This window comes from Dendrobates tinctorius, unplaced genomic scaffold, assembly GCF_039654945.1.
Source record: "Dendrobates tinctorius isolate UK_male_01 unplaced genomic scaffold, ASM3965494v1 ptg000073l, whole genome shotgun sequence".
Classification (NCBI taxonomy): domain Eukaryota; kingdom Metazoa; phylum Chordata; class Amphibia; order Anura; family Dendrobatidae; genus Dendrobates; species Dendrobates tinctorius.
Genome location: NW_027361741.1, coordinates 29,097,484 through 29,113,645, shown reverse-complemented (window position 1 = coordinate 29,113,645; position 16,162 = coordinate 29,097,484). Strand labels below are relative to the sequence as shown.

The 16,162-nt window shown below is 41.5% G+C and overlaps 1 protein-coding gene across 3 annotated transcripts in view; it reads left to right on the top strand.

Annotated features, from left to right (window-relative positions):
- Nucleotides 1-16,162, top strand: part of PRODH (proline dehydrogenase 1) — a 211,723-nt gene that overhangs the window by 135,041 nt on the left and 60,520 nt on the right. For all 3 annotated transcript variants that reach the window (XM_073582710.1, XM_073582711.1, XM_073582712.1), the window contains exons 8-9: nucleotides 11,462-11,543; nucleotides 14,086-14,178. In XM_073582710.1, coding sequence (XP_073438811.1) covers nucleotides 11,462-11,543; nucleotides 14,086-14,178 — 175 coding nt within the window. The remainder of the gene's footprint in view (nucleotides 1-11,461; nucleotides 11,544-14,085; nucleotides 14,179-16,162) is intronic.

Here is a 16,162-nt window from a genome sequence, read left to right as displayed (position 1 = left end):
CTCCAATGCTCACATATGACTAAAGGCGAATTTATTACACATCCACGTACTGGGAAGAAGTTCCCAATCCCTGGATATTTCACCTGTGAATCGAATTATGTTATTTACCTGATCAAATGTCCGTGCGGCCTCGGGTATGTTGGAGAGACCACTCAGCATATCCGTGACCGCATCAACAAGCACAAATCCACTATCCGTTGTAAATTGACTACCTTACCTATTCCGTCTCACTTTCATACTGCTGGCCACTCCATCCCACAACTCAGATTTCAAGTGATCGAACAGATCTCCCAACCCCGCCGCGGCGGGAATCGCATTAATATCCTCAGGGAACGCGAGGCATTTTGGATCCATACCCTCCAAACCCTAGAGCCATTAGGCCTCAATAGGGAATACGATGCCCCCGTTGATTTATACCTCATGCCCTATTGTTCTTTTATCTTGTATATGGGACTGCATTACTGGTGGCTTTAAGGCTGTGGGCACACGTAGCGTTTTAAAACGCTCACTAAAAACCGCACTCCTTCCCAGGAAATCGCGCGGAAAAAAAACGCGATTTTTTCCGCGATGCGATTCCGCCTCGGAAAAAAGCGCAGCATTAGCACAGCATGTGCGGAATGCAATAGGAATGCATGGGGGGCGTTCTGTACACGATTTTTAAGCGTTTTCGCGCCGAAAATCGCGGCAAAAACGCTTAAAAATCGCTACGTGTGCACATAGCCTTATGCTTGCTTTGATGGATTTCGATTTTCTATATGCCGTTTTATTTTTTATTTCTTGTCCCTCTGGGTTCACATTTATTCGTATACGCTTCGGTGCATATATGTGTGTGTGTATATCGTTCCTCTCCTTTTTCTCTTTTTTCTCTCTTTCGATCCTTCTTTTCTCTTCTCCTTTCTTTCTCTTTCCTTCTTTCTGCTTTTCTTTTTTCTTTTCTCTTTTCCCTTTTTTTCCCTTCCCCATACGGATACTATCTTTGGCTGTTGCATTATTTGTGCCTTGACCAATGTTGCCTCTTTTTTGGTACATATTTGTCCACTTATGTTGAATTTTTTTTCCTCATGTGACTAAGAAGCACACTCTGCGAAATGTATGGAACCTTACCTCCATTTGAAAATACTCGGTTGTCCTGTGAGACCCGTGTTTTCCTGCTCTAACCAGTAATGTACTTTCCGTCCGCAGTACATTTTCTATGCATATTTGTATTATTTGTATTATTTGTGTATGTATTCATTCTATGTATCACGTGTACATAAATGCACTCACTATTTTTGTTATTTTTTCACACCTCTTCAGGCAACTACCTTGAGAAAGGCTTTATGCCGAAACGTTGGTGCTCTGGTTAGGTTCCCTTTGCAGTGTGTCAATAAATTCACTTATGCATTTATTCCTTTGTCCTCATTTGAGTGCCGGGGTTTACTTTATTACTTCTGATGTAACTAGGACTTGGCTTTAAAATGGTTACATTTCGAGTCTCCACAGTGGTCCACTGCAAAAAAAAAAAGAAAACTTTTTATTAACTTTTTTTGCTTATGGTTTTGTGTCCATATGTGTTTACTTTTTTATATTGGAACCATTCGGTGAAGTATGCATATATATTGAAGCTTTCCATCACCGGTATACCTCTGGGAATGTTCCCTTGTAGAAGTCCGGTGGAAGACTCAGAAGTGATGTGAAAAGAGCCTAACCTTTACATTTTGGTTATAGGCAAAAAAAAAAGACAAAACAAAGCAAAATAGGGTGTTGTCCAGACAATTGGCCTATTGTGCTGCAGTATCTGCTCACGTGATGAAGTTGTGAGAAAGAACAACTCGGAATGGTTCAGAATTAATAGGTTCAGCTGCTGGTGCTCCACTGGATGGCAGATCAAACGTTGAAATAAAAAATGGTGTGGTGAGGCGGCTATGCGGTGCTGCTGGTGTTTCAATGCATGGGAATGTCCAGAAAGGGTTTAAAATAAGTATTGCTGTTTATTCTCAACTTTTAAAGTACAACTAACTACTTCTTTATCAGGAGGAACACAAGTTGTTCTCCTGATGAAGTTAATTGTGCTATGAAACGCATTGAGAATAAATCGCAATCCTTATTCTAATCCCTTTCCCATGCATTGACACTCCAGCAGCACAGCATAGCCACCTCTCCACACGTGCAGAGGGTTGCCAATCCCTGTCAGCGGGCCAGGAGAAGCTTCCCCCTTATCCACCTGTAAGTTTAGTCTATAATGCGGCTTGGTCCACGACATGTCAAACATACATGGTTGTGTTCGTACAGCCAGTTGCTGAAACATGCTGCCCACGGTTGGGGCAGCATTTGTTACCTATAAGGTTCCCTTTAACCATTGCTTTTTAGCATTTTCGTCAAATAGGTCCAGAAGCTGACACGTACAACAGAGGACAGAGGTGTAAGAACAGTACATAGATCCCTTAATTTCAAAAATTGGTGGTGTATATAGTATGTCCACCCCTGAGTTTACCTGACAGAAACAGATTGAGATGTCTCTGAATTTAACCAGATTAATGCCAGTTAAGAAGTAACAGTAGTTGCCTGACACAAATACACTTGTGATGTTATTCGGCTAAACTGATGGAAACACATTTGTGATATTACATGGGTTGAAAAAAGACCTTATGTAGGTCAATCAAGTTCAACCTTTGTCTACCAATTATACATATTGCCACTAAATTATGTGTAACCCACAATGTTGTGTACTGAGGAAATCATCCAGCCTTTTTTTAAAACCTGTTCTAGTGTCTGACAGTGCTACCTCTTGTGATCGGGCATTCCACAATCTACCTAAAAAGAATCCTTTTCTATTTAGCTGTAGGAATCTCCTTTCCTTCATCCGTAATGAGGCCAATGGTCCTTTGTATGGACTTTGGAAGGAATGTCATGTTCTAGTCCTTTTGTATTGACCACACATGTATTTATACATATAAATGAGATCTATGAGATGTCTTTCCTCATTTGCAGGCATTGCAGGACCTTGGGTATCCCATGGTTATGACCATTAGCAACTCGCTAACGCACTGTATAAGTGGTCGTAATCATGGATACCTAAGGTCCTGCAATGCCTGCAGATGAAGAAAGATATAGCGAATTAGAAAAAACTATACTGCAATTCTAATTTGAGGTATTTACTAATATTATTACTACATCTTGGAGATGGGACATACCCCTTTAAATCTCATTTACCAAGTGTTTGCCCTTTCAGACATTTTTTCCAGATCTTTTTTGTAATATTGTACAATAATGTATATGCTGAACATTGTCTGATTGTCTTGAGATGTCACAATAGCCTACCAGCCTAAAACTCAATGAATGATGTCATATCAGCACAACTGATGGGAATATACTTGTGATATCATGGCTGAGCACTTGTGTGGAACACGGGGCCCTTGTACACGAACAAAAAAATGTATTTTTGATTTTCCCCACAAACTAGATCCTTATTGGAGAGAAGAAAGTGGAATCATTATTTTTTTTTTTTTGGACCCCAGGCCTCCAGTGCCCATCTGCAGCTATACACAGGTTGCACATATGGTATTTCCAACCCTGAATCTTTCGCCTTAAAATGGTTTGTGCACAACTGTAATGTATAGCATGTCAGTAATTACCTTTTGCGAGGTCTTGCATACTTCTACACCATTTTATGAGGAAATCATCAATGAGCGAAGACCTTCTTTCCATAATATTATGCAATCCAGATATATTATTCATACATGCAGATTGCAAAACTGTGTACAACCTGTTTACATCCAATGCCTAAAAACGTAAGTAACACAAAGTGCTCCCAGATGAATAATGCAAGTGTGAAGTCTCTTCCGTCTCTCTCCCTGGGATCTGTTCCTTCTTTTCCTGAATGCCATAAGAAAAGTAAAAAAAAGTTGTTGAAACTGAATTTGTGACAAAACTATGGAGGATCGCATAATTGTGGCAAAACCAAGTGAAAGAAATGCAAAAACTATTCTGAGCTTGTTGCAGCTGTTCATCTTGAAACTTAAATCCTTTGTTCCCAAGTCACTGTGTATAGGTCACAATTAGGGATGAGCGAGTAGTGAAGTATTTGGACTCGCTGTACTCGTTACGAGTAGCGAATCCAATGTAAGTCTATGGGAAATGCGAGTAATGGGCTGTGTGTGCTGGGTTGGGCAGGGACTGTGCGAAGACTGTTCCAGGCTGTGCTGGCCTGTGCGAAGACTGCGCAGGACTGTGCTGGCCTGTGCGAAGACTGTGCCGGGCTGTGCGGGACTGTGCTGGGCCTTGCAGGCACTGTGCGGGGACTATGCCGGGCTGTGTGGGACTGTGCTGGACTTTGCCGGGCTGTGCTGGACTGTGTGGGGACTCTGCCAGACTGTGCGGGCTGTGCTGATTATTGCGAGCCGAGTAGTGAAATACTTGCCAGGATTCGAGTACCGCATTACTCGCCGAGTACCGACTACTAACGAGTATACTCGCTCATCCCTACTCATAATGCCTTCTGGCCGCGTATTTTAACATTATTACACCATTCGACAGGTTAGGCTCTTGAGAACATTTTTTTGTTTGTTTGGCAAATGTGTTTTTTTTTCTAGTGTTCCCCAATAAACACAAAGATTCACTGAAGATGAAGCGATTGTAACTAGAACTCTGATCTTATTTAACCACTTCACAACATGCACCGTGCTAATACTGCTCTGTGGGAGATACGTTCCCGCAAAAAGCAGTACTTCAAAGAAAAACAAAATGCAACTTGTACATTAAACTTCAGGAGTGTCATTCACTTTGCTGGTATTGGTAAATACTTCAGGTTTTGTGACAAAACTGGGCTGAAAAAGCGAAACAAAACCCCAATCTGTGCACAGACCCTTAAAATGTACACATATAGAGTAACGATGGCTCTTACAGCCTGCATGCTAAGGTGTCCGTTTGCAGTACCATTAGTTTGGAATGACTGGTTTACTTGACATCCCATTTCTTGCAGTTGCACATGCTCCTCTGCTTACTGGGTGAGTGCCTCTTTTGTCACTTTTAGGCCAAATTGATATGGCGAAGGCCTTCTAAATTCAACCAGTAACTAATAGGAGCTGGAAGGAATCCATTCTTGTATGCCAGAATCGATAAAGCGAAATTATCATTTGGTTACTCTGTAGCTTCATGGTTTTTCTTACTGCAAACCAATTGGCATGATATTTATTTTTCATATGTTAGAACATCTGCTTCTATTGAAGAAGTCAGCAGGGTTGCAAATGGGATGCAGTATTTCAGAACAAAATGGAATAGTACTTGTTACGCACAAAATACTTAAAACAGCTTGTAAAATTCACCTTTTATCAGGGATGCCGCATCATTGTTGGCTAGGAGACCTGACCGAGCCTCTCCCACCTTTTCATTATTCATATGCCTAGTTTCCCATGTCGTCCTGTATAATGAAAATATCCTTTACCAGGTTATATAAGGGCATGCTGTGTCTTCACGGGATGTCTTTATTAACTGGATAATGAACTCGTCAAGCTGCTTTCTGCGTGTACAGTTGTTTACCTACCCCGGCAGAATGTTTGCTTTCTTGGCCTTTTTTCAGAGAATATGAATTATTATTTATTATTATTTTACTCATTTATATGTAACATAAAAACTTTTTCTCCATTCATGTTCCGTGGTTGGGTGAAGCCATTTATTGTCAGACTGTTGTGTTTTCTCTTTAAATCCTAATGACAACCCAAAACATTCAAATGACCCTGATCAAAAGTTCACATACCCCATTTCTTAATACCATGTATTGCTCCTTCTAAAATCAATGACAGCTTGAAGTTTTTTTGTGGTAGTTGTGGATGAGGTTCTTTATTTTCTTAGATGTTAAAGCTGCCCACTCTTCTTGGCAAAAAGCCTCCAGTTCCTGTAAATTCCTGGGCTGTCAGCATGGACTGCGTGCTTGAGATCTCCCCAGAGTGGCTTAATGATATTTTGGTCAGGAGACTGAGATGGCCACTCCAGAACCTTCACTTTGGTCTGCTGTAGACAATGACAGATCGACTTGGCCTTGTGTTTTTAATCGTTGTCATGTTGGAACATTCAAGTACGTCCCATGCACTGCTTCCGGGCTGATGATTGCAAATTTGCTTTCAGTATTTGCTGATAATGTGCTGCATTCAGCTTTCCTTCAACTTTGACCAATTTTCCTGTGCCTTTGTAGCTCACACATCCCCAAAACATCAGCGATCCACCTTTGTGCTTTACAGTCGGAAAGGTGTTCCTTTCATCATAGGCCTTTCTGACCTCTCTCCAAACGTAACGTTTATGGTTGTGACCAAATGGTTCAATTTTGATCTCATCACTTCAATTTACCTTGTTACAGAAGTTATGAGGCTTGTGTCTGTGCTGTTTTGCATATTGTAGGAGAGATACTTTATGGCATTTGCTGTTTTGCATATTGTAGGAGAGATACTTTATGGCATTTGCGCAGTAATGGCTTTCTTCTGGCAACTCGACCATGCAGCCCATTTTTCTTCAAGTGCCTCCTTATTGTGCATCTTGAAACAGCCACACTGTTAGTTTTCAGAGTCCAGTATTTCAGCTGATGTTATTTGTGTTTTTTTCTTTTTGTTTGCATCCCAAACAATTTTCCTGGCAGATGTGGATGAAGTTTTTGTTGTTCTACCTGACCGTGGTTTTGTTTTTACAGAGCCTCTGATTTTCCATTTGTTAATCACAGTTTGAATGCTGCTGACTGGTATTATCAATTCCTTGGATATCTTTTTGTATCCCTTTCCTGTTTAATACAGTTCAACTACCTTTTCCTGTAGATCTGTTGCCATTCTTTTGCCTTCCCCATGACTCACAATTCAGAAACGTCAGTGGCTGGATGAAAGCTGCAAGAGTCTGTCTGAATCCCATAAACTCATTCAGCGTCTATGCACACACACACTGACTACAAGCAAACAGGTCACAGGTGAGGGTGTTACCTTTAGTTGCCAGTCAAACCCATTTATGTCAAATTCTGTGCATGTTATCGGGCCAAGACCACCAGGGTATGTAAACTTTTCGTCAGGGTCATTTGGATGTTTTGAGTTGTCATTATGATTCAAAAAGAGAAAACGCAGTAGTTTGACAATAAATGGCTTCACTCAACCATTAACCATGAGTGGAGAAAACATTTTGGTGTTATCATTCATATTCTCTGAAAAAAAGCCCAGAAAGAAAAAATTCTGCCGAGTTATGTAAACTTTTGAGCACAGCTGTATGTAAAATTTACCATGGGCCAATTAATGGGCACAATATACAGAATTGCATTTCCTTTCTGGGTCTTCCCTGCATGGACTGTTTAGCTATTAGCTGGATAATGCTTTCATACATTTTCAGTTTTATACATTGCAGGATTTTTGTAACACAAATCCTGTTATTGTAGCTCTGAAGAATTTGTACTTTGCACATTATTATTTATTTATATAGCACCATTGATTCCATGGTGCTGTACATAGGAAGGGGTTACATACAAATTACAGATATCACTTACAGTAAACAAACTTACAATGACAAACTGATACAGGGGGGAGAGGACCCTGCCCTTTCGGGCTTACATGCTACAGGATGGTTGGGGGGGTTGCAGCAGTTCCGGTGTTGGTTGAGGTGATATCTCCAGTAGTGGTGAGGATGTAGTGGGGTCATTGCAGGCTGTAGGCTTTCTTGAAGAGGTGGGTTTTCAGGTTCCGTCTGAAGGATCCGAATGTGGTTGATAGTCGGACATGTTGGGGCAAAGAATTCCAGAGGATGGGGCTATTCGGGAGAAGTCTTGGTGGCGGTAGGGTGAGGAGCGAATTAGTGTGGAGGAGAGAAGGAGAGAAGGAGGTCTTGGGAGGATCGGAGATTACGTGAGGGAAGGTATCGGGAGATTAGTTCAGAGACATTTTGGGGAGACGGGTTATAGATGGCCTTGTAGGTCAGCATTAGTAATTTGAACCGGATACGCTGAGGGAATGGAAGCCAGTGAAGAGATTTGCAAAAGGGAGAAGTGGAGGAGTAGCGAGGAGAGAGATGAATTAGTCAGGCAGCAGAGTTAAGGATGGACTGGAGAGGTGCGAGGGTGTTAGCAGGGAGACCACAGAAAAGGATGTTGCAGTACTCGAGGCGGGAGATGATGAGGGCATGCACAAGCATTTTAGTACATTGAGGGTTGAGGAAAGGATGGATTCTGGAAATATTTTAGAGCTGGAGGCAGCAGGAGGTAGAAAGAGCTTGGATGTGTGGTTTGAAGGACAGGGCAGAGTCAAGGGTTACTCTGAGGCAGCGGACTTCTGGTACTGGGGAAAGCATGATGTCATTAATTGTGATAGATAGGTCAGGTAAGGAAGATCTGTGAGATGGAGGAAAGATGTTGCGTTAGGATTTGTCCACATTGAGCTTGAGGAAGCGAGAGGAGAAGGAGGATATGGCTGAAAGACACTCCGGTATTCTGGACAGCAGAGAGGTGACGTCTGGGCCAGAGAGGTAGATCTGAGTGTCGTCAGCATAAAGGTGGTACTGGAATCCATTGGACTTGACCCAAGGGTATAAATTGAAAATAGTAGGAGTCCTAGAACAGAGCCTTGGGGTACTCCCAACAGAGAGAAGGTGGGATGAGGAGGTAATGTGGGAGTGGGAGACGCTGAATGTGCGGTTTGAGAGGTATGAGAAGATCCAAGATAGGGCGAGGTCTTTGATGCCAAAGGAGGAGAGGATCTGTAGTAGGAGGCAGTGGTCAACTGTGTCGAATGCAGAGGATAGGTCTAGAAGCAGGAGTACAGAGCATTGCCGTTTGTTTTGTCTGTAAGTAGTTCGTTAGTAATTTTAGTCAGGGCTGTCTCAGCGGAAACCAGATTGTAGATTGTCAAAGAGCAAGTTAGATGAGAGGTGGGAGGAAAGTTCAGCCTGGACGTGCAGCTCCTGGAGTTTGGAAGTGAATGGGAGCAGTGATATTGGGCGATAGCTGGACATAGCGGTTGGGTTTTTAAGGATAGGCATGATTGCGGCTTGTTTCAGTGCAGAAGGGAAGGTACTGGACGTTAGCGATAGGTTGAAGAGGTGGCTTAAGGATGGGATAAGTGTGGTCGTGAGGTTGGGGAGGAGGTGCGATGGGATAGGGTCAATTGCACAGGTTGTGAGGTGCGATTTGGAAAAGAGGCGATTAAGCTCCCCTTCAGTGATGTTGGAGAGGGAGGTTATGGGGTTTGGGCATTGGTCTGGTATACAAAGGGGTTGTGGTGGTTGAACAATGAAGACTTGCCTTGTTTGGTCGATCTTATTTTTGAAGTGTGTGGCAAAGTCCTCAGCAGAGATGAGGGAGGTTGGAAGGGGCAGTGGTGGGCGGAGGAGGGAGATGAAAGTTTTGAATAACTGTTTGGTATTGTAGGATAGGGAAGATACGAGGGTTGAGAAGTAGGCTTGTTTAGCAGAGGTGAGGGCAGATTTGAAAGTGTTGCCTGTTTGAATGCAGTGAAGTCGTCTTGCGAATTTGTTTTCTTCCAACGCCACTCTGCAGCTCTGGACACTTGCCGAAGCTTTTTAGTGGTGTTATTGTGCCAGGGTTGTCTGTTGGTACGTCGCATTCTGCCATGAACGAGAGGGGCGACCATGTCAATAGCTGATGCGAGAGTGGCATTGTAGAAAGCAGTGGCACTGTCTGTGTCTTGAAGTGAGGATATGGAAGCCAGTGGTAGAATAGTCAAAGAGCGCGTGGGTGTCTAGGTGTGCAAGGTTTCTGCGGGGTTGCGCTTGTTGCTGGACATGGGTGTCAGGAGAGGAGGACAGGGATGAGAAAGTGAGTAGATGGTGGTCAGATAGAGGGAGAGGGGAGGTGGTGAAGTTAGAAAGAGAGCAGGGACGGGTGAAGATCAGGTCTAATGTATGTCCATCTGTGTGGGTGGCTGAGGAGGACCTCTGAGTAAGTCCAAAGGATGAAGTAAGGGACAGGAGATTGGAGGCTGCTGACTGAAGGGTATCAGTGGGGATGTTGAAGTCAGCCATGATGATAGTGGGGATGTCAGTTGAAGAATGTGAAGAAGCCAGGTAGAGAATTGGTCAGTGAAGGCAGTGGTCGGGCCTGGAGGTCGATATATGACGGCCACTTGGAGGTTGGAGGGAGAGTAGATGCGGACAGAGTGGACTTCAAAAGAGGGGAGGATTAGGGAGGGAAGAGGTAGGATTGGGTTGAAGGTACAGTTGGAAGAAAGGAGAAGGCCCATTCCTCCACCATGTCTGTTGCCAGGGCGAGGAGTGTTGGTGAAGTGGAGGCCGCCGTAACACAGCGCAGCAGGGGAGGCGGTGTCAGCCAAGTTTCTGTGAGGCTGAGAGAGGCAAGATTGCAAGAGAGAAAGAGGTCATGAATCACATGAAGCTTATTGCAGATGGAGCGGGCATTCCAAAGTGCTCCAGAGAGCGGGAGCAGGGGCACGGGTTTTAAGTTGGAAAGATTGCGGTAGTTTTTATTAGATAGGGAGCAGTAGGAAGGGGTAGTAATGGGGGTTATGAGCTGTGGGGGTCAAGGATTGGGAGATTGTGGGAACTGATTTGGAATAAATTACCAATTGCCTAGCACACCAGGGGAGGTTACACATTCAAAGGCACAGGGCCTGGCTACATCCATATGCTAGTAACACCTTGCACCTGATGACATCTCTACTGGCCCCAACATGGATATACAGCAGTAAGTATTGAGTTCAATGCAAGAAATGAATTTAGCAAACATTCAGTAGGCACTGTTATATACCATTAAAGGAAAAGGAAATGTTGCAGTAGATGACATCAAGCAGGGATCGTAGCAGAGATTGCACCAGGGTAGGATTATATGCAATTCATATAGGCACACATAAGACCATTATAAGTTTTATATATAATATATATATATATATATATATATATATATATATATATATATATATATATATATATATATATATATATATATATATTAAATAAAACTTATGATGGTCTTATGTGCAATATATAAATATAGTCTGGTCTCGTTTGCATATAAGACTTAGAATGTGTGTCAGTCAAACATGTCCTTATATATGGCCACCCAAGAGAGTAGATTGTATTTAATATACAGTATTCAATATACGGTACATTGAAAGTAGTATCCCTCTTATACATGGTAATGGAAGGCCAAGTGTTATTGATGAGGGAGGTTGCAAAGGGCTCGGTGCAACATTCACTTGAATGACACAACCCCTTCAACTTATTAGTCAACAAATTCAACTGAACCATTTTTACATTTACACTCTTTAATTTCCATCACGTTTTCTTGGCTCTTTGACAGCCACAGTATAGTAGCATGCTGCTCTATTCTACACAGTAAAAAGAATTTTCATTTTTTTTTCTCTAATGAATCCATTGTAAATGAACGGTCTTCATCAGGATACGCTTCAGAACATGGCAGATCTATGGGAACATTATTGGTGAGGCCTTCCTTTTATAAACCTGTTGCCTGACTGTCCATTTTCTTGTTTAGGACCATGGATCTGCTGGATTGGAACAGTTTAATTGATAACAGAACAAAGCTCTCCAAACTTCTTTTGGTGCCGAACCTACAGGTATCTATGTATTACTTGCTACCATTTTTGTTTCCTTCAGCAGTGATAAATCATGGAATCAATGGTACTATATAAATAAATAATTATAATAATAATAAATGTTGGTTACTCTACAGGGGATTTTTATGGGAGTGTTATGGTGAGTAGGACGGCTGCTGAAAAACATTCCAGGAATAAGCCACCCATCTACATTATATTTGTTGGTTATCATATATCATAGCCCAACATTTCAATTTGAAGACCTAGTGTACAAGGATTTTTTTTTCTGGGCCCCTTTTGCCCATCTTCATCATAACTGCAAGCCAGAATGACACCCCACATAAGTGAGGTGGGCGGGTTGTACTGACCTTAGGTTTTTGCTATTTAATCTGAGTCCAGTACAATATAGTGGCAGAGACAAGGATTTATTGGATATCACTTGCTCAGCAGCTGGCTGTAGTTTCCATACAACTAGTATTTTATCAGCAGGAGATTATCTTTAGAGGACTAGGTGTTACGTGTCAGGCAGTTCTGCAAATCTTTGTAACCCCGCCTAATCACTAAATGGCATCTTACTGACCATGTGCAGTGTACATAGTGACCTGCCAATCGGGTCTGTAGGTGGGATTATAGACAGCTCAGCAGTTACGGCAAACTACACCAAGAAGTCCAGTAAGTGATACATCAGTGGGAATCTGTCTCTCTGCACCTACATCATGCAGCTCTCAGATTCCATAGCATAAACCCGCTGATAAATTTCCTTTAAATGCATTTAGACAGTGAACTATGTAGGCAAGCTGCATTGTTAATGTCCCATAGCATATTGCACCAGACCAGCTTCTGCACTGGAATAGATAACTAGAAATTTTCTTTTTTTTTTTTTTTTTTTAATTATCGGAGAGGATCAGAAAGGAGTGTGACTCCCTGGAAAGTATTGCCTCCCTGCCAAAGGTTTTCCTTAAATGTAATTTATTGCAACAGCTTTAATGTTGTGCATGTCATCATTGATTTACTGTGACAGCTCCATTTATTTCTCACTTTCCTATTGATCCACATAATAAAACACAAGTATGATGTGAAGATTAACAAGTGTCATCCTGTCCTTTCTTGCTTATTCTATTGCTACTGTTGTAAATAGAGTAAAAATAAAATCCTAAAATGAGCTCGCCCTGTGCATGGGAAGTTTGTCGTGTATTATATAGGTCTATGGCTGTACTTGTTACATGTGTTTTATATTCTTATGAAATATAACACTGAATGTAGATGATGTGAAGTTCTGCGTGCATATTCTGCACCCTAAATCAACATATGTCAGTATAAGCTTCTGCCGGTGTCCCTCTACGCCATACATTGACAGGCGCTTGTCAGCTCGCCTCCCCTATGTGAAGCCAGAGGCGAATACATTCTTATATTTAGGCTACCCTCATTATAAATTGCCAGAGTGCTTTGCAACGTATGGAAGGCTACTGTCTACAGTTTTTTCTGTTTTCTTTTTGGGCATATCTTTGACAAAATATATTGGAGCGTGATACAAGAGGGGAAAAAAATCTTACGGGATTTGTCACCTGCACTACGGGTGAAATTCTGGGCTTTCGATTATTAACTTTATTCTGAAGAAGCGAGAACAGTTTCCCCCAGCTCCGTTCTGCAATGTGTAAGGAAACTGTGCCACCATCTGGCCCTTTACAGCGCTACGCAGCTTCTCTGTGAACAGACGCGCGTTGAGGCAGGAGAGTGTTTGTGTTCTGCATCTGATGGCCTACTCATGCTTGTAATTTATCTTCATGAGATCTTGACCTTGATGATGATGACTCAATCATGAATAGTGACGCTGACCTGACATCGGGCTTATTGTATGGGTTTTCCATTTCTTCCCGAGCAGGGCAATTTGAATCTGTTCTTTCCAGCTAGTTACAGCAGGGTTTCCACTTTTTTTTTCTTTTTTTTTTTTTTTTTTATGGCATGTCTGTAGAATTCAGTAGCACAGCGCTTCTATTATTCTTCTGGTAATAGAAGTATAAATTGATAACATTTTAATTTTCCATTTGACACTTTTAATGCGCTCCTTGTACACCTTATTATTCCGCTACAAAATGTTGCTTATTGCATTTTTTTTTTTTTTGACGATATAATATTTTGCCGAGCTGCAAATTCCCTACCAAGATAGAATGAACTATAAATAAATTTACTTATTTCTCGATACTTTTTCTTCATATGCAATAAAGGCCAAGTAGTTAAGTTGTAAAGGAGAATAAACTCATTTTTGTGTTGATTTGTAGCGGCTCCTTAGGGATGTTATTTACATAAATTAGGCAGATTTTTATTCACACCTGAATACATTTGCAGGGGCTGAATAAATTGAAGTGACAAACCATTTTCACGATGACATATTTATGTTTACGGGGCTCTAGAGAGAATACAATAGTATGTTTCCAAATGTTAAAAGTAAAAAGAATGCTTATGGTGGTAAATGGCTTTATATCAGTAGTGCGAGATTTTGCTCTTTTTCTGTAATGAGGCCCTCATTTGTAAATTTTTTTTATATATTTTTTTTCCCACCCAGAGTGGTCAGGTAGAGCCCCTCTTGTCCCGGTTCACAGAAGAAGAAGACCTGCAGATGAAGAGAATGTTGCAGAGAATGGACGTGCTTGCAAAGGTCAGGAATGTATTTTTATGTCGTCTGCTCGACAAGCTGTATATTTCTGTCGGTACTTGTCAGGTTCAAATTTATAACGCCTCACGAAGGAGGGAATTGGCAATGATTAAAACAGTGTGGAAGAATCCAAAAAAGATGCCAGAAGCAAGTCTCTAGTCTAAGGAGGTGGAAATGTCCTGGTATTACACTAATAAGGAATAGATTTTTTTTTTTTAAAGGGATTTTCCAGCTGAGCATAATCTATACGCCTTAACAAGCATAACTGTAGGATAGATTTTCGGAATATAAGGTTGTGGATGTGGTATCTATAGACTGGGAAAGTACAGGGTTAATGCCAGGGCTGTGGTGTCGGTAAGCCAAACCTGCGACTCCGACTCGTCAATTTACCTTCCACCGACTCCACGACTCCGACTCTGACTCCCACATATATTGCTTATATTTAAGTGAAAAATTTATTGTAGTACAATGTGAACATCAGACATTTAATCATTTTTATGATACAATAATCAAGACATTTAGATAGAACATAATATATATTTATTGGAATACAACTTTAGAACACAAAACTGTAATAAATTGTAAATATGTAATACACTATGTAATGTCGATTTTATTTATATATATATATATAATCTCACAATGTAATAAACTATGTAAGTGGCAAAAAACCGTTTTCAACAAAAACATACTAAATAACATTTGTTGTGCAGTCTATGAATTTGTTCTAAGAAATAGAATTGCCTCCATCAGACCCTCCCTCATAGATGACCTAAAATCTGACCTAATAATTTTAAGGCCAGAGAACAACCTCTCTACACTAACTTGGGTTGGAGGCAAAGCCGTAACGACATGGGCAACATCTCTAACAATTTCCAAGTATAAAGGAATTGCCTCATGCACAGGCAGTTTTGATGAACGGTTGAATTTTTCTTTGAGAGCAAGTGAAACATTTTGCTGAAATATGGTCAGTCTGCTTGCTATAGGAGACGGAGTGAAATCTTTTTCCATGCGGCAACGCTTTGCCTGCTCCATGTCATCCAAATACTTGTCAAAGTCAAACTCCTCATCTGATGAGGATGAAGATATGGCAGTAGTAGCACTGTCAGGACCCAAGTCCTCTTGCGCCTGGCAGTCCTCCTGTAGGCCACTCATCCTAACTGCTACCTCAGTCAGAGCTTCTTTTCCTTTAGTAAGCTGTTGATCATCAAGCAATATACGATGACTTGGGTCCACATAAACAGCCGCCAGAAAATTTTTATTTTCCAATAGCGGTGTCTGTCTCCGTTTCATTGAAGCAGAAATGCCATCTGCGATTAAATCTTCTCTTTGGGACAGTCAACATAGCAAGTTCTTCCACTCCCTTATGAAAATGCCAGGAGTTAAATCCTCAGCTTGTAGTTTTTTAGTCACGGTAAATAGGTGATTAAGCAATTCCGTCAATTCAGCCACCTGTGTCCATTGACCTTCATTTAGGGTTACCTGAGGGTTCGCCATATCTATAAGAAACGGTTTTAGCCAGGATCAAAACTAGAGGGGGCAGACACTCATACTGTTCCGCAGAATCTCATACTGCACACCTCAGCTGCTGCAGAACCTTATACTGCACACCCCTACACTTGAAAATAAAGCCTGCACCTTAAGATGTGGTGAATGCAGTCTATTTATTCCAACTATCAATTGATGTTGATGTGTTACTGAAGACGAGCAATGCCTGTCCTGGGTGTCCTTTTGGGCAGCTGAGGTGTACCTGACTGGTGCTAAAAAAAAAAAGTGTGTTAGTGTGTGTGCTACCCGGCTTTCATTCTTTTTGGTACAGATAAGATATGGATAAATGGATAGAGCAGATTTCTAATCTGCTTTTGCTATTGAAAACATTATCTATGAGCTCAAAAACCTTTCAGGTGATGCAGTTTTTTAAAAAGCTGATCTGCTTTTGCAGCTGAAAAACGTATCCTCAAAAAACGCAGCAAAAACGTTGTGTGTG